Raw genomic sequence first — 22,574 nt, forward strand, 5'->3', positions numbered from 1 at the left:
ATTAGCCTGGTGTGATTGGTGTTGCTGCAGTGTTTTACTTTGTTTATCACACAGCTTAAATGACTCATATCCAACTCCTGACTTTCTGAGAGGAGTCTGGCTGCAGACCATACATTTTTGACAGCCACTCTCACAGACAGTTTTTCTGAGACGCCATATATCTCACAAAGGAAGTGCCACAATTTGCCCGTAGAATGTGTTTCCAGTTTTAGATGTTTTTTGTAATTCAACTTTATTCAGAAACACGAATTAACATTCGTGAAATGACCACATTGCAAACATTACAAACTAAGAAACCTTTAATAAAGAAAACATAGTAAAGGTCAAAGGTCTCATTTGGGATTTAATTATGTATAGACACGTTTTAAAGTAATTGCACAAACAGTGGCTTGCTTTAGCTTTGTTAGCATTAGCTAATATAGCTAAACCAGCTATATAGAAAACATTCATAAGCCAGCATTGCTGCATTAGCTTTATCAGATGTCGCTGAAGCTAATTTAGCTACATAGAGAACACAGCTACATAGCTTATGTAACTGCTTTGTGAGCTTCAGTTAAGCTACATAGCTGTGTTAGCTACATATGCAGCTAACACAGCTATGTAAGCTATGCTGGCTGTGTTTGAATGTTTTCATGGAGGGCAAGCTTTTTTCCTGGAAGCAGATTGTTTACCTGACTCTATTAAATGGTTTGTAATCAGGTTTTGCAGGTCATGTTTTTGACTTTTAACTTTTGGTATCCTAAACTTTACTTAACACTTACCCTAACCCTTAATGGAAGTTTAATCTGATTTTATTTTGAAAGTTTTTGCATGTATTTCTGTCCTGAAATATACAGCATCTCACAGTCTGCGACAGTGGCTGTCAGAAAAGAACGGTGTGCAGCCATGAGACATGCTCTACATCATGCAGTCTAGCGTCTGCTGCCATCTTCTGGCTTGTTTATGAACTGCACCATAGGGGTTGTATATTTTAAAACTGCTGTCACAGCTTTTATGGCCATAGTGATTCTGTAACATCCGTATTGATACATGTATCAGCTAGGAGCATTTGGCAATATATTGCTGTATTGATTTTTTTAGAACACAGGCCTACTGTGTACAGTCTGAACTAAAAAAAGAAATGTTACTGAGACACTGGTTCACATTTTAAAGCTGTAATACAAAGGCATTTGTTGACAGTAAAGCAGCAGAAGCGGATTACTTTGTTACTCAGTGTCTCTTCGAGGGAGTTTTGGATGTTGACAGACAACGAAGTGATACATAAGTTGTTTACAAGATGTTTGGACCATTATTCATTGTGCATGTCAGTAGACCAGAGAGGGAACAAATTCATCACTTCAAACCTCACACATTTGGACACATTTTAACAACTACCTGCCTCCCTGTCTCGTCTCTCCTTTCCCCAGCGGCAGTGCTGAAGTACGAGAACAACGTGATGAACATCCGACAGTTCAACTGCTCACCTCACCCTTACTGGCTGCCTAACTTTATGGACGTTTTCACCTGGTCCCTGCCCTTCGTTGGAGAGAAGGGTGAGAATGTGTACATACCATAAAAAAGAAAACAGTGTGAACATCGAGTGCAAACCAGATTTTGTGTTCCTAAAGGTTGTAATGAACACTTAGTTTCCTAAGTCAGTGATGAAAATGGCTCTGCTTTATGAAATGTAGCACAGTCATACACACATAAGAAGTAGCCTGTTGTAATTCAAGTGCTCATTACTCATTGCACAGAATGTATTAGCCAATAACCTTCAAATATACTTAATCACTTGTACATGCTGGTTCCAAGTGCTGCATTCTCTCACTACCTTCAAGATTATCCAGGCATGTAGTTGTGTTGAGTTCAGTGACCCCCTCCTGTTATAACTGTGGCACATGTGTGCCAGTTAATCACACATAACTATGACTGACGCACTTAGTCCAGGGAGCTCTTTTTGGGTGTGACCCCTCTGCACAGGGCAAAAAATCGCAGTGCTGCAAGGTTAATGATGGACACAGCTCACAGGGTGTGTAGAGAGGTCAAGGGTGCATTTTTGTTTGCCTAACTAGCACAACTTTTTGACAGGACACACTGACCTAGTTAGATTCTTGCAAAGATATGACAAAGTGATTTGTTTAAAAGGAAAAGCAAAGTTGTTTAATATATTTCCCATATTTCTTTACAGTGACTGAGATGCTTGTTAATGTTTTGAGCATCTGCTCCAATGATGAGCTGACGACTGACGAGGAGCTGGACGGTAAGTAATGCAACCAGAACATCTCTCGGTGCATTTTTACTTTTGTCCACTAGAGGGAGTCCGCTGCTAATGGGAGTAACAGATACTAACTCGTGCCGACTTGTGTTTTTTTCCACAACGCAAGGGCTGTTACATCCTGTTTTCCAGCACTTTTCACAATTAAAAGATTTATCAAAATGATTTTTTGAGAGACCACCAAGAATCTATTTACACTTGACAAAGTTTCACCAATAAATAACCTTTTAATTCCTTTAAAGGCATGAAAAAACTTAATTTAGATACCCAGGGGTTCAGTGAATTCTTAGTGGAGGTCCTGATTGCAGCAATTCTGTTGAAACAATTGTCTGAGATGTTTTGTTACTAGGCATCATTGTAGTGAATGCCATTTGTTTAAACATCTGTTAGTCATACATGATTTCCTCTGTTATCATCATTTAAAAGCAGCAAGTTCAAGATATCTGCTGATCCTGGGTCACAGCTTATCAACGATGAGATGAATAGTTTCTCCTCTGCCTGCCACACCCTTTACTGCCAAACAGGAAATGATCTCACCAGTTCCCTCGCCTGCTTCTTTCTTTTTGTGTTTACTGACGCACATATTTTTAATCTGTAAACAGCACCAAAGGGTGGAGTATGAGGATATTACCAGCTTTTAACCATTATTCTTTTTAAAGCATGTAAAGGCTACTGATAGAGGAATAAATACAGAGAGAAACTGTGTTTATAAAGGACAAGAAAAGGGGAAATTAGACTCCAAATACATGATGTGCCAGTCGCACAATTTGTATCTTGATTTGGGTAGATTTTAAAGAACAAGTCAGACTTTCAGTGCAAATATTTGGAACTGGGTTCAAGATAACTTTCCAGTTTCATAACAGTAACTACTTAAATGTGTGCCATTGCAGGAAGCTGTTGTTAAACTTCTCAATATGTCATTGTAAAATGACCTTACATTCCTGCTGGGGGATCTAAACATGAAGGACTGGCAGATGTATTTAAAACAGCAATCAGGATCAACTCTTTGACTCACTAAACATACTGACAACAGAAAGATGAAATAATCCAGCTAAAGTCTGTTTCTGACTGGGCACAAGGAGATCTACATTTTGGCATTGTCACACTTTAATTTTCATTTTGGATTTAATATTGACAAGTCAGGACTTTCAGACTGCCTGCGTGAGCACCGTGTCTGAAGTTTTTTGTTTTTTTTTTTACATTTACTTTTTGTATTTTTGCCTTTCTTCTGATTGGTTACTTAGAGAAAGAGACAGGAAAATATGAGGAGAGAGAATGTGGAAAGACAAGCTACAAACAGCGGCTAGACCGTGAATCAATCCTGCAACTATTACATTGAGGATTATAGCCTCATTATAGCCTAACCTATACACTCACCAGTCACTTTATGAGGTACACCTGTTCAATTGCTCGTTAACACAAGTAGCTAATTGGCAAATCACATGGCAGCAACTCAGTGCATTTAGGCATGTAGACGTGGACTTGTTAAGTTCAAACCGAGCATCTGAGTATTTCAGAAACTGCTGATCTGCTTGGTTTTTCATGCACAGCCATCTCGATAGAAGATTGGAAAAACGTCACCGGGTCTGATGAGTCACAATTTCAGCTGTGTCGGTCAGATGGCAGGGTCAGAATTTGACGTGAACAACATGAAAGCAACATGAAGCTTGATACCTGCCTTGTATCAACGGTTCAGGCTGGTGGTGTAATGGTGTGAGGGATATTTTCTTGGCACACTTTGGGCCCCTTAGTACCGATTTAGAATTGTTTAAAGGCCACAGCCTTCCTGAGGATTGCTGCCATCTTCTGATAGCTATGTCCAGCAGGATAATGCACCATGTCACAAAGCTCAAATCATCTCAAACTGGTTTCTTGGACATGACAATGAGTTCACTGTACTCCAGCGGCCTCCACAGTTACCAGATCTCAATCCAACAGACCACCTTTGGGATGTGGCGGAACGGGAGATGGATGTGCAGCTGACAAATCTGCAGCAACTGCAGGATGCCATCATGTCAGTATGGACCGAAATCTCTGAATACTGTTTCCTTCCTACCTTATTGAAACTATGCCATGAAGAATTAAGGCAGTTCTAAAGGCAAAAGGGGTCCAACCGGCTACTAGCAAGGTGTACCTAATAAAGTGGTTGGTGAGTGTAAATGGGTGACCATTCTATCAACTGAGCTAAACTGGTGCCATAGTTTCATAGAATCTTAACAGAAGCCTTGCCTATTTCTTCTGCACACCTCAACGTCTACGTATTGATGATAGGGAAGCTTCTCAGTGGTACTGTTAAAAAAGGCTTATGTGTCAGTTTAGCACACAAAGCTCAGACATGCAGGTAGCAAAGGAGCGTAATAAAGAAGCTGCAGCTGCACCAAAATGTGGTAAAAACCCAGCATCATTTGTTTTTTAATTACATTACTATAAATTAGTCCAACCTGCCATGCCCATGGCTTTTATTTGACAAACTGAAATCTGAAAATTTTTATTTATTTCAGACCTTGATTGCTATCTATGCAACTTTTAAGAAATGTATGATTAGAATAAATTTCTTGTCAGTCACTTCACTTTTCCTCAAATAATCAGTCGTCCTCTAACATCTCTTCATCCTGCAACTTTGATCATTCACATTTCTTTGCTATCACTGTCACTTTTCTGTTTTGTAATAAGCTCATTTCTGTCGTTTTTTTATATCTTTCTAATATTCACAGCTCATCTTTCTCACTCATGATCTCATTATTTATAATCCTTTTTGTTGCCTTTCTCTTTATCTGCTGTTGTTTCCATGGTTTTCATTTTCTGTGATATTTCAAACCTCAAATTCACAGTTTTCGTCCTCTCACTCATGCTGTGCCGTTGTCACTACTTTGATTTACTCCATCTAATTTCTTTTTTTCTGTTTTCCAGACTTTTGTGTTGAAGGCATCGCTTTTCTTTTCACTTGTTGTGCTTGTCTTGCTTCTTACTTCACTGCCCGCCCCCCCTTTCTGCCATCTCCTGTTTCATTCTGCAGCCATCCACTCATCTCTTTCCTTTTCTTTTCTCTTCTCTTCTGGGGGTGTTACATGAGAAGGACAGCTAATATATCCCCCCAAAAAAGGTACAAATAATAGCCGCACGGGTGTGTGCAGAGGTAGACTTTTGCTTGCACTCTGGATTTTTGACTAATGTCACTGTTTAACACACTTTTTAACAACACTAATGAGTCTTTATGTTTTCAGAGAGATCTGACAGTAGTGTTAAAGTAACATGCTTCTGCTGCAGCTAGGGCCAAATCTGACATATCAAAGAATATGTCTTTTATGTCCCTGCACACAGTAAAATAAGAATTTCTGTGTCAGTAGAAAAATTTTTGTCAGAAGGCAAAATGGTGTCTTCAAAGAAAGAAATGTCTCAATCCAGACATCAGACTATCAGCTCCTCTTTCTCCCCAGCTTTTCACCACACATCAGCTTTATTTCCATCCTTCATTCTCACGCATTTTCCAAGCCGGCTCCCTCGGGCCCTGAAAGTGTTATCCTGCACAAGAGTCTCGTCAAACATACTATAGTTCTGTTTTCCAGTCCTGGAAAACTCCTGCAACCAAAACATGGAGATGGAAAATACTGTGCATATTGAACATGCTGAAAAGACATGTTTGGACAAAGACCAGGCCACGTACAGATGATGTAACAGGGTTTTAAAAGTGCTACATGTGGGGAAAAGTATGTAGGAGTCACTCTACTATTGGTAAAATACAGAGAGGCAGCATGAATGCACTGAATGCTCAGAGTTACTCAGTTGTCGTGACGTGTGGGTGGATTTAAATTATTTTGTTTGATCTGGAATTCAGACTTCAATAATCACATTGTGTTTGCATTGTGTTGATCTGATGCACTTTCTGATAAAACTAATAGTCCCAAAGACTTTTGCAGTCTTTCGATAAAGTTTATGAGACTCAAAGAATGAAGGCATGTACCAAACACAACACGCAGACAATGCAATATACTTAACACTGACAGGACAAGGTTAAGCTTCTATTGTTACTGTTTGTATGACTGTGTCCAACCTTCCACCCTTTAGGTGCCACAGCTTCTGCCCGTAAGGAGGTCATCCGCAACAAGATCCGTGCCATTGGCAAGATGGCCAGGGTATTTTCTGTGCTGAGGTATGGAAACAACAAGGTTCTGATCCTGCTACCCTCTTTACTTTTTATATTTTATTATAGAGGCTCTTATATTCCACTTCTGTAAAAGATATTTTAACTGTGTGGAAAACTCGAGGATCTTTAGAAAGATTGGATGTTGCACTGTTTCTCAAGGATCAGCTAAACCGATACGGCTGTCTTCATTGAATTTCACTTCTGTGTGTTAGCATAGCCTTTACTGTTTGTCTATCCCAACAGATTTGATTGACTGAACTCAAACAGTTCTATTCTTTTGTTTTCTTTTGAAATGACAGCACACACCCTACCTTTAGTGGAGTTTCCACTAAAGGTAGGGTGAAATCATTTTGACTTGATTTGCACACCAAAAAACTGAACTGAATTGTTTTGAATATACAGCTATTTATGTATATGTAGCTAACGAAGCAAAAGCAAGCCCCCGTTTCTGTATCTACATCTGAAACAGGTCTGCATGTTATTTATTCGGTGTAAAACCACTGATTTTTTATCTGTTTTATTTTTCTGAAATATTGCTTAGTCTGTAATGTTTGCAGTGAGGTCATTTTATAAATGTAACTGCCAGACTTTATTTTATGGATTTTTTTTTTTTTTTAAGATGTACCTAGGTTAAAATGTATGGAGGATTTAGGGCTAGGGTTAAAGGAGATAAAGGCTGCATTTTGAAAGTAAGGTTGAAAGTGAAATTGTATTTCTAAAAATACAATTTCAAGAAAAAAAGTTAAAATTTTGAGAATAAAGACTGAGTTTATTATAAATGGCAGATCTTGACTGTCTCTACAAAATGTCTTGTATCAATGAAGTTATGAAACTGTACTTCAGAATTAAATTTAACAACAAAGATATTCTTTCTCTTTAAGCTCATAAACATAGGGTGGGAAATCAAACACCTAGCCGATGAGTGTTTACAGGCTTAAGAGCCCATTTTTCTCGTGTGCTGGTGGAAATCAAAACTGAGCTCAAAGGGTGGTCAAAACATTTACTTTTAACATTTACCTACTTTTATATTTTTTTATATTAGAAAGTGATAACAAGAAAAAGTCATGTATTGAGTATGTTCTACTGCCTCAAGTGGCCACAGAACATTTTTTTCTCCTTTAATAAAACACACTTACTGTACTGACTGTGTTGTATAAGCTTAAATTATCTCTAGAATTATTCCATAGATAATAGGTGCATATATTTTAGTGTTAAATAGGTACTACATTTCCATAACAGACATTGAGTAAATGTTTTGAATAATGAGCCTTTTCTCTGTTTTTATTTCAGAGAGGAGAGTGAGAGCGTGTTGACGCTGAAGGGGCTGACCCCGACAGGCATGCTACCAAGTGGAGTGCTTTCCGGTGGCAAAGAGAAGCTGCAGAATGGTAAGATTGTCACAGAGTACCCCGAGACCCCTGCTACACCCCCCAGAACGGATTCCCACACACATAAAATCCCCTTACACAGCAATACCCTAACGAAAGTGCTAGCTCAGTGTTTAGGAGACACTGTAGACTCTTTCCTGCCTCCCTCAGTGATGGTCCTGGAATTTGAAATTGCTACTTCAGAGTAAATCAGTTAAATGTTCATTACCCTTTTGGATAGATATTACCAAAGAATAGCAGCTTCTTCATTTAGCTTCTCTTTCACGTTTCAGTGTTGTAATTTGACCAGGATAAAAGACCGTTGTATTCCCTACACATAGTCCCCTCTTTCTAGACAATGCTATATTTTCTTTGTCCGTTGTCTTTCTAATGTCTCCCTCCTGATGTCTCACATTAATACCCCGTCTCCCAATCCCCGTCTCTTTCTGTATTCCACTGGTTTTATCTCAAATATTACCTGTATCTTTTTCTTTCTCCTTTCTCCCTAGAAACTGCAGGTATAATCGGTTGTGCAAGTATTCTGTTGTGTTATTTTTTTTCTTCCTTTTTTTTTGTGAGACAAGTTTAGAGTTCAGTTCACTCTCCTCTGTTGAATTCCAAACACTCCCTATAAATAAGTCTGACAAGCTGTTTCAGCGAGGATGTTAAGACTTTCTGGAAACGCCTTTACAAACACTTGAAATTTACTTGGACTCCTGACAGAAATGGTCGCTGTGTCGTCCATTTTTGAGCGCCGGCTTTGGATGTCAGCAGTGCTCTGTCAGGATCGAGACGGGGTCCTCTGTGATTCAAGGATGAATTGGAATTGACACAACCACATGTGAATGAAAGGGCTACCGCTGCTGTCCGCCCTTTTATTCACAAGATAAAGCAGAAATCCAGACAACTTCACTCTGCCTTCACAAGTTCTCTCACAATATTAGCTGGCACCAACTAAATATGTCAGTGCTATGCTTCACACGGAACAGTCTCAAGAAGCCAACGCTCTTACGTTAAACACAAGACAGGATTGATTTTCTTTCTAGCAATAAATACTTTTTCTCTCCAAAGAAAGATTTAATGTCTGATCTAAAATAAGAGACTGAAATTGTGCTCTAGCATTCAGTGGCATCACAAGTCATGTCATCAAGCCAGCAGACTGTCACATTTAATCATCTAGCTGCTAAAGCTTGTGGTCATATCAGACCGATTATGGCTGAAGCAGCAGCAAAAAAGGAAGTAAGCATTGACTGTATATTGATATAGACAAAGTGTCTCCATCTTCTTCTGTGGTACCAAAGCAAAGCCAAAAAACCCTTGACAGGTGCTAACAAATCGCACATGTGACATCATGTGGCACCAAGACATTAGCCTAGAGGCCTGGCTGATTAAACCATAATACTGATGCCAAACTGAAGACTGTTTCAGTTTCAGAAAAACCCTAATGACTCCAGATAGACTGTTTCCATACCTATTATTGTTTATCACTCGTGGCACTGGCACGTTGAGCCAGTTGATAAAATGAACTGGAATTTGGCCAGTCCTTTGGCTAAGCAAGATTAGTCTGCAGTCAACAGAGCTCTCAATAATGAAGTTACATCCACCCTTTTTTATGGTATCAAATTACAATCTGTCAATCTTTATTCGTGTAAGACTAACTCATAATCAAAGTTATCTCAAGACAGTGAGACAGGTCTAGATTGTGCCCTTTGTTTGATTATTTTAAAGAATGACCCTACACTGGTCAACTTTGTGCTCAGCACTAAACACTAATACTGAAACAAAACTACTCCAAAAATAAACACTTTTGATCTAAATCATCGTAATAACTATCACAGCAGAATGAAATTTATTTAACTTTATTTTAACGTTTTAGTTTGCCCCATATCCTGTTTATAATCATGGAGGAGTTTGCAACCAGTCAGCTGGGGGAACTCTAAACATGTTGGCTTTAACTCCAGGGAGCGGTTGCTCCATCCATTGTAATATACAGTCAATGGAAACAAGCAGGAGTTTATTTTCATTATTTATGAAGATTTTTATTGATTAGTTTTCAACAGTTGGGTTTTACTTACTAAGGATGAAAGGACCCGGTACAATTAAACAGATTATTTAGCAATTTAACAAACTTTTTGGTCTTATTTGCGATGACTTTCTGCTTAGCTTGTTTAAGTTCTGACCTCATGTGGTCGTATAAGTATACATGTTTAAAGGGCGTTTGTTGTAATTGTGAACAATGGGAAACTCTGAAAATGGGGCTACTTTGCATTATTTTTACACTTAGATATGCATTCAGTCGAAACTCCACAGATTTAGTTCATAGAATGAATCGTATCCAATAAAAAGTAGGAGCAGAATTTTTCATAATGTTCAACCTTAACTGTATTTGTTGAGTTTCATTGGTTAAGCTTTTTTTTTCCAGCTGATGGCCTGCATGACACAAAGGATTAATAAAAATGGAAGTATAAGAGTGTTGCGTTGAAAGCAGCTGATACTAAAGAGAACCTCTGTGAAAGTAGAGTGATGTTCAGAGATTTCTGTAGCAGCATTGGTAGAATCACACTGTGCTCCGCCTTTATGCAGACGACACTGTGCTTCTACTGCAATGTTGATTCCATCAACCATCTTGTTTTAAAGTTCAGTACTCTTGTGCCTTTTTGTAATCTTTCCACTCCATCATGACGGTGTGCTGCGTAGTCTGTAGTATTGTTTAGCCATCATCCTTTGCCTCATCCTTGTCTTTGTGTAGAGCTGATTTACACACTTGTGCTGTATGTTGATATTTGTATTCAAAGATGTCTGTACAGAATTGGTAAGTGGTCCTAATACTAAAGGTTTTCTCACCCTCCCCCCACACTTCACAAATGTAAGCTGCACTTTTGATATTTGATATCAAAAGGTGTAAACTAACTGCAGTTCCTGATGCTGCTTCAGGCTGTACACAACACAACTTTAGCGCTGCTCCATATGTCGAAAACGCTTTGATTTTAGAAAGGTCACAGTCACACTTAAACCTTATTCCTGTCTCCATTCAATCAGCTCCTCTCTCCATGTTTGAGTGTTATTCATGTAATTATAAGGATAATATATTTCCGGCTTTATTTCTATTAATATCGCTGTACCCATTTCTTTTGTCATTACATTGCTTCCTTTGTCAAACCTTGTCAAACTTAAGTACCTCATAGATGCGATCCTCTCCATTAGGTTGTTCCCTGCCACAAACATTTGCCACCTTCCCTTTACAGATCTGGAACTCTCCTCCTTCTCTTTCTCTCCCCTCTTTGCTAACATCCATGTGTCCTCTCTCATAAACTGTTGAGTTAAAGTTAACCTTTGTTGTCGGCATTGGCTGTCTTTGCTGCTCATTGACTTGTTCCTGGGACAAAATGAACTCCTCTGCTCACTTCTCTCATTCGTTTTGCAACCCCCCTCTTTCTTCTCTTCAGCTACTATTGAAGCTATTGAGGCTGACGAAGGTAAATGGGTCTGGCTGCCCTCTTCTGTTGCTTTTCATGGCAATAGACAGGGGGGTCCGCTGGGTTTTCATCCATCTCGCTGGTGCTTGAATAGAGTGTGTTGGGTGTTTGGGCTAACAAAATGTGTCATAGTATTAACAGAGAAAAAAGAAGTAAGTAATTAGGTAATCCTGTGGTCACACGTGTTTTAAAGGGGAATGGATTTCATAGCACAGATTTCAAAATCACAGAGACCATACTGTGATTTTGAGTGAGTGCAAAGCATTTACTTAAGGTAAATCTCATGGAAGACTGCAGGTTATAAGGAGCTTGTTTTAGTGAATTTTAGATCTTGGGAAATCACTATGTGTACTTATTTCAGGAAAATCATGTTTAAGATGGAGTTTGCGCTTAGAAATTGGAAAAAAATACACTCTTACAATGTAGGAGGTGTAAATACAAGGTTATCACTGGGTCATCTCACACCTACAGTGAGCCTTATGAGATACCCAAGTCACCATCTTAGAAAACATAATGTACCCTGTAGAGCTAGGCCACTAGAACATGGCCCTGGTGTGTCTCACCGACAAAAAATATTTAGAGAAACAAGCAGAAATATTTGTTTTGTACATTTTAGAAGCATTGGCATGTGTACAGTACTGTGAAAAATCTAAGGCCACCATCAGTCTTGTTTTTTTCCCTTAAAGGATTTCTTTATGTTTGGACTTTTATGCCTTTATTCAAATAGGACAATGTCGAGAGTCAGAAACTGGAGAAAGAGAACTAGGGACTGATGTGCAGAAAAGGAGCCACAGGCTGGATTTGATCACAGGCTGCCTGCCTCGAGCAGGGGTGGAGGAGGGTTGCAAGAGCAGCTTGCAGAGCAAGCGGCAGAGGGTAGGCGGGCAAAAGTAGTTTAAATAAGGCAGCATGAAAGCAATTGGCCAGTAGTGATGAGGGCTTGCTTGAGATCAGCTGATCTCAATTATGGCAGCACTTGACTCCACTATGCCAGTACCTTGATTTTAAGACAGTACAAAAATCTTAAATGAAACAAAACCATTTTTAAATGTAAAACATTGACATGTCAAAATTTAAGGAATTATTGAGATTCATCACGATTAACTACAGAAATTCTGAGATTAATTTCTAATAAAAACATTAGAGTTTGACAGCCCTACTAAACTGACATGCCATGTGGACTGTTTATATACCAATTGCATAGAATATCTTTGCTCTACTATACATTGATATGGGAAACCTCCCATAGGAAGTGTTTGGAAAGGGAAACACTCTTGCAAAAATTACAGAAGGTGATTGGACGAATGTTCTGCCTGTCACATTCATTACAGGCCAGAGCAACAAGACAAAATGAGGTAGTAGACATGCTCAGCTCCTGTAGTAACCTGAGCTCACCAGACAGGTGCTGCTGTAGTTTATGAATGGTGGAGTTTGTTTGTGGATAAAACTCAGGCTATGGCCTGTCGGGAGAAATGTATAAATATCTTCTCTGACAAGAGAAGCTTTCAGTGTAGCTCTGTGCTCTTCTTTTAATAATCAAATGCCCACTTCTGATAAATCTGCCCTTATACTAAAGCTACATCTATGCTAATTGCCATACTGGTGGCAGCCATTGTATATACCAGTTTACTGTACAATTACACCCTGCGTGTAACTCATGCAGACTCATGCCAAAGCAGGTCAGGAGGAAAGGGAAAACATCTTTTTCGTCATGAAAAGCTTCAGTGCTGTTCTTTGCTCTTTACGTAATAAAAAATGTGGTCCAGATCTGTTAAAACTGCCACTGTACTGTAGCAACATCTGAGCTAATCGCTACACCAGCAGCCACTGCTGTCCACTTCCAGTTCAACTAAACCCCACTCATGACTACTGTTTCATTCTTCTCAAGTGATGCTGATTGCTCGGACTGGTCGGACCAGTATGCATTAAGACTGGGCACAGTGGCTTCAGATTGGAGCTTTTAAAGATGGAGTTACCTGATAACAGACACAGAATCTGACCAATCCATCTGCTTTACAAGGTGACAGAAATATGCAGTTGTTTAAAAATAAGATGATAATTTACAACAAAATAGTTCCACCAATAAGAAACAGGTTTTCGTTAGGTTCCAGCTCTGTTTTAAGGCTTTCTCTGTCCAGGTGATCCCACACCGCCTCTGTAATAGCTTCTGTTTTTCTCTCCATACATGACTTCACTGCAGCAGCACTGTGCTGAGATCTTTCAGCAAAAACGGCACGATGAGTTCTATAATATTTGTCAAGACAGTCATCCAGGAGTGACCTCAAACTTTTCACAGTACTGTTTCTTTTTCTGAGTTTATAAAGTGACATGCCTGTTTTTGGCCTCATAAATCAGGTTTGGCTCCAGCTACAGTATCTCTAGATCAGACAGAGCTTGGAAATTATCCTCTCATTGATAACATCAGTGAGTTTAAGGAAGGTTAAACTAAATCAAAGCTGTGTATCATTTCAAGTTCTCCATTGTCGGGTTGTGAGGTTTATCTCTTTCTACTTGAGATAGGGTTCCCCTTGCTCTGCCCTCACACAATCCACTGAAATCTTGCTATGAAAGATAAAAATGGTATTTCCCCTTTGAAACGGCTGAAGCAGTTGTGCATTGTTGTTGCTGTTGTATAAATGAAACAATAACCGTTTTCCTAGAGTTGAATTCAAATTAGAAGAGACAAATGCTCCACAGGAGGCTTTGAAATCCAAATCGAGCCTCCCTAAAACCTCTCTTTTATTCATATCGCCTTTGGCGCAAGAACAACCTCAACTGCGAGCTAAATAGTAGTCTGCCAGCTGCTATTTACGTTGGAATTGTGCAGAACTTCCTCTCTAGCCCCACAGAGGACAGTCCGTTGTAGTGTCAAGACACTTCTCTGCTTCTCTCTCCATGTGGATCCTCTGTGGCCCTGCTGTGTCGTGTTCTTTCCTGTGAGCTGCTAATAACCTGTGTCTGACCTGTGCTATGCAGCAAAGACAACTACGCTACCCATCATGCCCCTGTTCACTTTCCCCAATTTGTCCTCAAAAATGATGATGCCCCTTTCCTTCATTCTAGAAATCTGTACAATCATAGTTTAATCCCCATCTAGACACCCCCAGCCTTTATGAAAGGTGGAGGTGACAAATTTCTACTTTTTTTTATAAAAATGAACTGAAATGAATAGAAATCAGGCTTGGTGCTGGACTAATAACACCATACCTTTCAGTTAACTTGAACAGTTTGACAATTATGTTGCTATTGCATCAGCTTAGCCTGATTTTATCCATTTCAGTGCTCTTTTGATAAACTCTCTTTTCCTCTTATTCCCTCTGGTCCGAATGTGGTTGTGACCTCCACCCCTCATAACCTCCAGTGAACCCTTCTATTGCTGCATGCTCCAAGCAGACCAAACAAGTCGTTAGCACCCCAAGTACCTCTGTAGTGTCTTTGTACGTGAGCTCAGTCTCCACGTGGTTCTATTTTGTGGAAGTGAATGTCTCAGTGGGCTCCACTCCAGTGTTTTTTTTTCTTCCCCTTGTTTCTTTTTTTGTCTCTTTGACCATTCTCCTCCTCCTCCCCCTTTTGTCGTTTATTTTAATCTGTGAAGTGACGGGACGATGTGGGTTATCGGGTCTTCAGGTGGTCTTGAATGTGCCCAATTAGAAAAGTACATGCTGTATTTTACATTGAGCACATACACGAGTTAAGATTTATGGTAGAGCTGTTAAACACTGCAAAGATGGTCCAGTTTTTAGATATTACTTTGGAATTGATGGCACAATGAAAACCTGTCGACCCTGTTGCCACATGTTCCCACTTTAGATATAGAAGGATTATTTAATCCTTTTGTCTGTGCAGTTTTATAGTTTTAAAACTTGATAAATGGTGTTACTGTGTTGTCTTTTCATGAGAATAAGCTATACTCTTTCATATCTATTTATCTGTTTCTGTATGACTTAACTCCAAAATGCTCAATATGCAACTACACTGTCAAATATGTGCTGTTGTCCATGAAAGAAAACAGGTTCAAGACTTAGTCAGCAGTATGGATTGATATTAAGCTTAGTTTATTTGTAATAACATGGATCATTTAATGATGAAAATTAGGTTTTCTTTATTTTATTTTCTAGGACCTTTTCAAACATGAACTCCTGAAAATTACTGCAAAAGTTCTCTTTTCACTCATCCCCAACAGTGGACAGATTCTCCCTGCCAGCTTGGTGGGACATGATGTAAAAGGACAGAGTCACAGTCAGTATGTTTACATGCAGCAAGAAAAAGTCAAATCATTGTGTTAGTCTGACTAAAACTGGACTTTTAAATTCCGTTTAAACATGTTAGTCCAATCAAAATTGTACGAAATCAAATTTCTCAGACACACTGAGAGAAAGCAGTCAGGGAGATCGATTAATAACTAAGCAGAACTATTAGTACTACGGGTACTAAATTATGTACAGAATCTGACACTGGTTAACTACTGGTATAAGCGCAGCCAACAGGAAAAATGTGCACAACGGTGTTAATTTTAGTCTCATTCTTAGTCTTAATAATAAATGCCTTTTAGTTTCAGCCACATTTTAGTCATTTCTACCCTTTATAGTTTGTGGACTTTTAGTCAAAAACTCAAAAACATTTTAGTCTAGTTTAAGCATTTATTTTCTTGCCTGAATCTGGTACAAGTCATAGTAGTGTGTTCTCTGCACCCTGCCAAACCTGCTTTCTACAGCTGAGAGGCAGATAAGCGATATAATGCATTGTATTTTAACAGATTTACCCACGGTACAGAAATATCATGGATTTTGAATGTCCGACAAGAACGGAATTACATTTTAGTCCTGTTTTAGTCATCAAAGATCTATTATTGGCTATTCTTAGTCTTTCTCATGGGAAAAAAAGGCTGTTGATAAACATTTTTAGTCATGGTTGTAGTCGATAAAATTAAGACTGGTCCACAATAACTAGCTGATGGTGCGTATCCCCATCTACAAAGTCCTGTCACTAAATTGATTGTCCCATGGTGCATGTATACAGGTACAAAGACATTGACCCAGCCTAACAGAGCTATAATCACAGCTTGACTGTACTGTGTATATCACGCAGAGTAGAAAGTCATGTGTAAATGGCATGATGAAGCAGTGGCGTTTAAGGTTATCATCGCAGCTCATCATCAAACGTTGGACGAGATTATGAGCATCAAGACTGACAAACACTCTGGTAGTGTGTAGGCCTGACAGCCTCATGTCAATTGGTCGATTAATTGGTCGATGACCTCATGTCCGACCAAAATCCAATTGGTGGAACAATCGCACGTGCTACTTTAATTGGAAGAATCCATTTTTTGCAGGGGTGAGAAGGGAGACGTCATGTGTTTTTATTTTTTCAATTATCTGGTGTTACAAAATATAATTTACAAAAAGAAACTATGAATATAATCATTCAAATATGATTTACTCGTGCCTTTGAGGGTAATTAATTAAAGGTTAAATACCCAGAAAGTCAAAACAATGTCACTAGGACCCTCCCACCGGGCAAAGCCCATGAAGCACGTTTATACTCTGTTCCCGTTAATTGACAACATGTCGAGAAAATCACCGGTGCGGCAACATATTGTTAAAACGGATGATTTTGGTCCGTCCCACAACCAATCGATTAATTGAGGATCTGGTGAGATTTTAGTCGACCAAGTTTTTCTTTGGTTGACTACAGTCCTAGTAGTGTGCACATCCAGACAGCCCGGACCACGACTCAACAAGACTGGCATTTCAGAATTTTTCTTAACGTCATGTATCCTGATGCTGACCAATAGGAGAGCATTTACTCCTCATTTTAGCATCATTATTTAACAGTGAGTCCCTACCTTTTTTTTCCTCACCCAGGAATCTTCTGTGCCAACATACAGTGAACCTGTATGTATTAGCTAGACTAATTGGGCTTATTTTCTTTCTCTTATCCCATTCATACATCAAGATCTATCTGAAGGAGAGCTAGTTCATATTGTACTCCTCTTGATACATCAGGACAAGTCATTCTTTTCTTCTTCTCAGAGTAAAAGACCGCTAGCATCACAGGGAGCGGCTGTGTTGTATCTATGATTGACACTCTTTGACCCCCTGCCTGACAAGCTGTGAACTCGCACAATGGCGGAGACAGTGGCGTCGTCAGCATGCGATGAGTCTGAATCACACTTGTAGTGTGGCCGGGCCATCAGCCAAGACTGGACAAGATTTTTGTTGAATAGTCTGACATGGTGCCGTTGTGAAAGACCAAAATAATGCATAGTCTGAGCCAGCCTTTAGATGCTTCTTGTTATTCTGTCAGCACTATATGTGGTTGGATGTATTCATAGTATAGACTAAAGAACAGTCATCACCCCTACAGGGTGGTCCAGACTGGTTTCTTGCTGCGTTCACACATTGGCTAAGCCTGACTTGGAAAAAAAATGTTATAGACCAACAGTTAAAGTCTGAATAATGTTGGGTTGAAATATTCAGCTGTTTGTGTTCACATATGCAGCTGACTCAGCATTTCTGGGAAATTTTCAGGAGTTTCCTGCATGTCTGAAAAGGCTGATACTGCTCTCATTGATCACCTTTCAACATAAGCTTTGTTAACATAACTCAGCTTATGTGTGAAAATGACTTTCCTAGAAATAGACCACAACACTTTATTAACACCTTATAGCACATATTGTTGTCTTTGTTTTTGTAAGCAAGCTAGGATTTCAACCAGAACATATAAAGCAAGTAAAAGTGTTTCAAAAGTGATCTAACCAGGCAGATTAGTTACTGTTTTCATGAAAGCACTGTTGTTGTTTTAGCCAAAAACACTGCAGATGCAGTGTTGATTTGTCAGTAAAGTCAATTTGTGTTTCATATGAACCACGCCCAAAGATAACTCAGCCTGGTGATGTGTGAGTGAATGTGAGCAAGTGTGACCCCATCCTTTTTATAACTGAATCCCTCCACTCTCATATCAAACCTGATCTCTCCCCCTCCTCTCCTTTTGTTTTCTTGCATCCCAACAGCCATCAAAGGCTTCTCGCCCCAGCACAAGATCACCAGCTTCGAGGAGGCCAAAGGCCTGGACCGCATCAATGAGAGGATGCCGCCGCGGCGAGACGCCCTGCCCTCCGACGCCAGCCTGAACTCGCTCAACAAGGCCCTGTCCTCGGAGACCAACGGCACGGACGCCAAGGGAAGCACCAGCAGCGGCAGCAACATCCAGTGAAGGTCCGCAGCAGGGCGCCAGCTTGGCCGACGGGGCCGCCCCGCACCCAGCCTCGTCGCGGCCCGCCAACACAGAAACGGGGCAAAGGGTGAAGGAGTGTTAAGAGAGCGGAGGGGTGGGGGGTAGGCATGTACGGCTCACACTGGGGGGACATCTCACTTGCTAGTCTTTGGATATGCCTTCAAAATATTAGTTCATAGTCTAATCTGCTAAGTTATTGCCGGTTCACATTTCTGATTGGTCAGGCCTTTGTTGTGCTTGATTGTCCACCACACCGCGGTATGTCAGAGAGAGAGTGAGAGAGAGAGAGAGAGAGAGAGAGAGATCTTACAGCTGATTTATTTTCTTTAATTTCTTGAAAGACCCTTGCTCATTTACACCTGAACGGAAAGTCGTGTAACTTCTTACTAACTATTGTACGTTTACAAAAATACAGCACTAAAAAGGACAGAACATGAGATCATGTTTTTAACATATAAGGGTGTACAAACTAAATAAGGACTATTTATTGATAACTTTTTTTTGCTACTCTTTTAAAATAGCTCTGAAATTTAATTAGGCAGTCTTAAAAAGAATGTTGCAATGTTGTCGAAATGCCAAATAATGGAACGTTTTATGGTTTTGTACATATTATGCTTACCTCAGGTTCTTTTGGTGTGTGCTTTGACCTGATTTTTCTGTATAATGGCTAAATAACTCGGTAATGAATACCTATTTTCTTGAGTTTCATAACTGGAATTTACATTTACCTATCTATCATTTGCAAATATGTTTATTTTTTGTCTCTTTGGAAAGGGAGGGGGTAGATTTATCGTGGCTTGCTGGAATTGAGTGTTAATTTTTTCTCTTTCTAAGTATTGCGAACAAAGTAAAAATAGAGAACCTATATTGTGTAAAAAAAAGGAATACAATAAACTTAAAGTGTCTGCCTATGCATGTTTTATAAAAATCAAACAAAGGAAATAGAACATCTGAATACCTTGGCTGTGGAGGCCTGTTTTGAAATATATTGCGCTTTAGTGAACATATACTGGATATACCTGCATACTTTCAATTAACACCATGATGCTCTATGCCTTCAACTTCTTTTGTAATTGAAGCATTTAAAGATGGATGAGAAATGATATTTTTAACCTGCGCTTGTAAGTGCACACAGTCCAATTAAGCATGTTTGACAATTCTTGTGAGGTGTGTGGTTACATGTGTAACTCCAAAATGCATGATTAGCTGTTTGTGTCATATAAGAGGTAAAATCAGTTTTGTTCTGTTTTGTAAATGTGCCACAGAAAAGTGTAATTTGATTCTTATTACTATTATTATTTGGAACTCTGCTTTGTATATCAGTTACAGGTTTGATACTGCTCAATACTTTAAGATGAAACCGAAAAAAATACTTCGATCTTTTTTAAGAACTGCTTAAGTGCCCAAGTAATTCACTACACGACATGAAGCCTTGCTTTTGTAATTTAACTTCAAAACTGTTGGCAGATGAGGCATGCACTTGCAACTATGAAAAGTATTTTATATAACTGTTCAATAAAAATGTGCATGAATTTCAACTTGAAATGAAGCCGCTTCTCCTGTATGTGTCTTTGCGTGTGTGACTCAGGCTGTCCCGCAGTCCTCCGCCAATGAATATGCAACCATGTAAAATAAAATGGAATACATCATACACATAGTCCTTTGGGAGTTTTTTGCATTTGGAGTTATAAAGCTGCACCAGAGAGCAGATTCCAAAAAAGTTGGGACAAAAACCGAATGATCTCATAATAGAAAATAAACAACATGTCAGACGTTGAAACTAAGACATTTTACCATTTCATTAAAGTATTTATTAGTTCATTTTGAATTTGATGGCACCAACACATCTAGGAAAAGTAGGGACAGAGTCATGTTTTATCATTGTGTAGCACTCAACAGTTGTAGGGGTTTTGGGAGAGGGGTTTTGTCTGATGTAGAATTTTACCTGCTCAACAGTCCTGGGTCTTCTTTGCCAGATTTTTCAGAAGTTTTCTATTGGTGAAGGGTCTGGGCTGCAGGCAGGCCAGTTCAGCACCTGGACTCTGGTATTGTGAAGCCATGATGTTGTGGTGAATGTGGTATGTGGTTTAGCCCTGTCTTGCTCCATTTTGCTAGGCCTTCTTTGAAAGAGACGTCTGGATGGGAGCACATGTTCCTTTAAAATCTCTATGTACTTTTCAGCATTCATGGCTGCCCACATCATAGGGACTGATGCAGCCTCATACTGAGCACTGATAACAAGCTGGATGGTCCCGCTCCTCACAGGACACCCTGTCGTTTTTTTATTAACAACAACAACAACAACAAAAATCCCATTTTGACTAATCTGGGTTAAACCACAGTTATCCATTCTGTCCAAGTCCATTGACACTGACACCCGAAGATCACCCCCCGTCACCCACCCATCCAGTATTGACGCTCAGCCTTGTTGCTCACAGATTTCTCTGAATCATCTGATGATGTTATGTTCTGTAGATGGTGGGATATTCAAAGACTTCGCAATTTTACACTGAGGAACATTTTTCTGAAATTGTTCCACATTTTTAGTCGCAGTTTTTTCCCAGGTTGTGAACCTCTGCCGACTTTTACTCCTGAAAGACAATGCCTTTCTAAAATGCTCCTTTTATAGCATGTTACCAACCTGTTTCCAATCAACCTAATTAGTTGCAAAATGCTCCTCAGGCAGTTCTTCATTAGTACCACTTACTTGTCCAGCCTTTTTTTGAAATGCATTGCCATCAAATTTAAATTGAAATGAAAAAAATGTCTCAGTTCTAATTAGCCTTGTAGCATAATTGCTTAAGCCATTATTTGGCCAAATACTTGTCTAACACTGCTTGTTTATTGTGCCTTTTTTCTGAAAACCTAAACATATGAGTCAGGCAATTATGCTGTGAAGTGAATGTTATGTTCTATCATGAATAAAAAATGATCTTGTTTTGATTTGCATTTTACACAGCGCCCTAACTTTTTTGGAAATGAGATAATAGAGAGGAAGAGCCACATCCCCCATAATTCAAAGCTGCAGGAAAATCAAAGATAAGGGGACAATAATTCATTTGACCTCAGAGGTAAAGAGGAGCTGTCCTCCTCAGCCTGTGTCGGTTCAGTGTTCGTGTTTTTCTCTCCTGTGCGTGAGGCTTTGGCATTGATTGGTCAGTATGTTGATAGGAAATCATGCCTTGATTTTGCTGCAAAGGTGTTTCCTCTTTATGAACTTCTTTGATTAAACCACAGAGACAAAGCCAAGACTTTGGCGTACCTCACAGAAAAGATCTGCAGGCTTCCTCCTTCATACAATGACAAAGGGTTGAGTTGATTTTTTTTTTTTCTAGCTTTGATGTGATTGGCTAAAAAGCAGCTCTGCCTCCTTGACAAGTTAAACCTTCAAGATTGAGGCCGACTTATAAGTCTTGTTTTTTTCATTCTTTAAGAGACACAATTCTTGATAAACCTCTTTTATTTAAGTAGTTCTCCAAATAAATAAAAGACTCAAATTTAACTACCCAAATTTAACTGAGAAGGCTACATTTTATTCTCACTGGTTTCTGAAGCCCAAATCAAACACAATGGTCCAACCAAAGGAAGTAAACTCTCACATCCTGTTTTTTAGCAGAGCCAAAAACACAGGAGCTTGATTTGTGGCCTCAGAGGGACGACATGAAGACCATGTCAGATGGATGTGACATAGGAGAAGAAATAACTGGAGTTACAGTGTTCAGATGATGCTGACAGCTGAAACATCTTCTGTTGTTTCTGATGTAAGCGTTCATCCCAAAACTCAAAAAGCTGGGATATTGTGTAAAATGTGAATATAAACAGGATGTCCTAATTATTCTGTTATGTGGTCTGTGGACTCTTTAAGTTTTTCAAAAATAGTTTCTCAATTTCAGCATTTGATAAGTTGTCTTTTAAATTTCAGTTAATAATTTGCCTTGTAAGTACTGCATAGCAACATCCCAACTTAAGTCCGGGGTTGTGAATCGTTTTAAAAAAGCTACTAAAAATGTTGTTTTCTTAAAGGAGCTTTCAAAAATAGTGGAATATAAAAGTGGGAATTTCGTCACAATTAACTGCAGATAATCCAAGGATAATTG

The 22,574-nt window shown here is 39.2% G+C and overlaps 1 protein-coding gene across 6 annotated transcripts in view; it reads left to right on the plus strand.

The window, feature by feature from the left end:
- LOC121504175 (serine/threonine-protein phosphatase 2B catalytic subunit alpha isoform) overlaps positions 1-20,128 on the plus strand; it is a 104,948-nt gene extending 84,820 nt beyond the window's left edge. Inside the window, exons 9-16 of one of the 6 annotated variants that reach the window (XM_041778825.1) lie at positions 1,407-1,532; positions 2,168-2,239; positions 5,331-5,357; positions 6,320-6,404; positions 7,689-7,786; positions 8,275-8,283; positions 11,212-11,241; positions 18,254-20,128. In XM_041778825.1, coding sequence (XP_041634759.1) covers positions 1,407-1,532; positions 2,168-2,239; positions 5,331-5,357; positions 6,320-6,404; positions 7,689-7,786; positions 8,275-8,283; positions 11,212-11,241; positions 18,254-18,456 — 650 coding nt within the window. In that variant the 3' untranslated portion in view covers positions 18,457-20,128. The remainder of the gene's footprint in view (positions 1-1,406; positions 1,533-2,167; positions 2,240-5,330; positions 5,358-6,319; positions 6,405-7,688; positions 7,787-8,274; positions 8,284-11,211; positions 11,242-18,253) is intronic. The other 5 variants (XM_041778826.1, XM_041778827.1, XM_041778830.1 and 2 more) reach the window with 5 other exon arrangements.
- Positions 20,129-22,574: the final 2,446 nt, after the last annotated feature.

Source organism: Cheilinus undulatus, linkage group 22 (genome assembly GCF_018320785.1).
Source record: "Cheilinus undulatus linkage group 22, ASM1832078v1, whole genome shotgun sequence".
Lineage (NCBI taxonomy): Eukaryota > Metazoa > Chordata > Actinopteri > Labriformes > Labridae > Cheilinus > Cheilinus undulatus.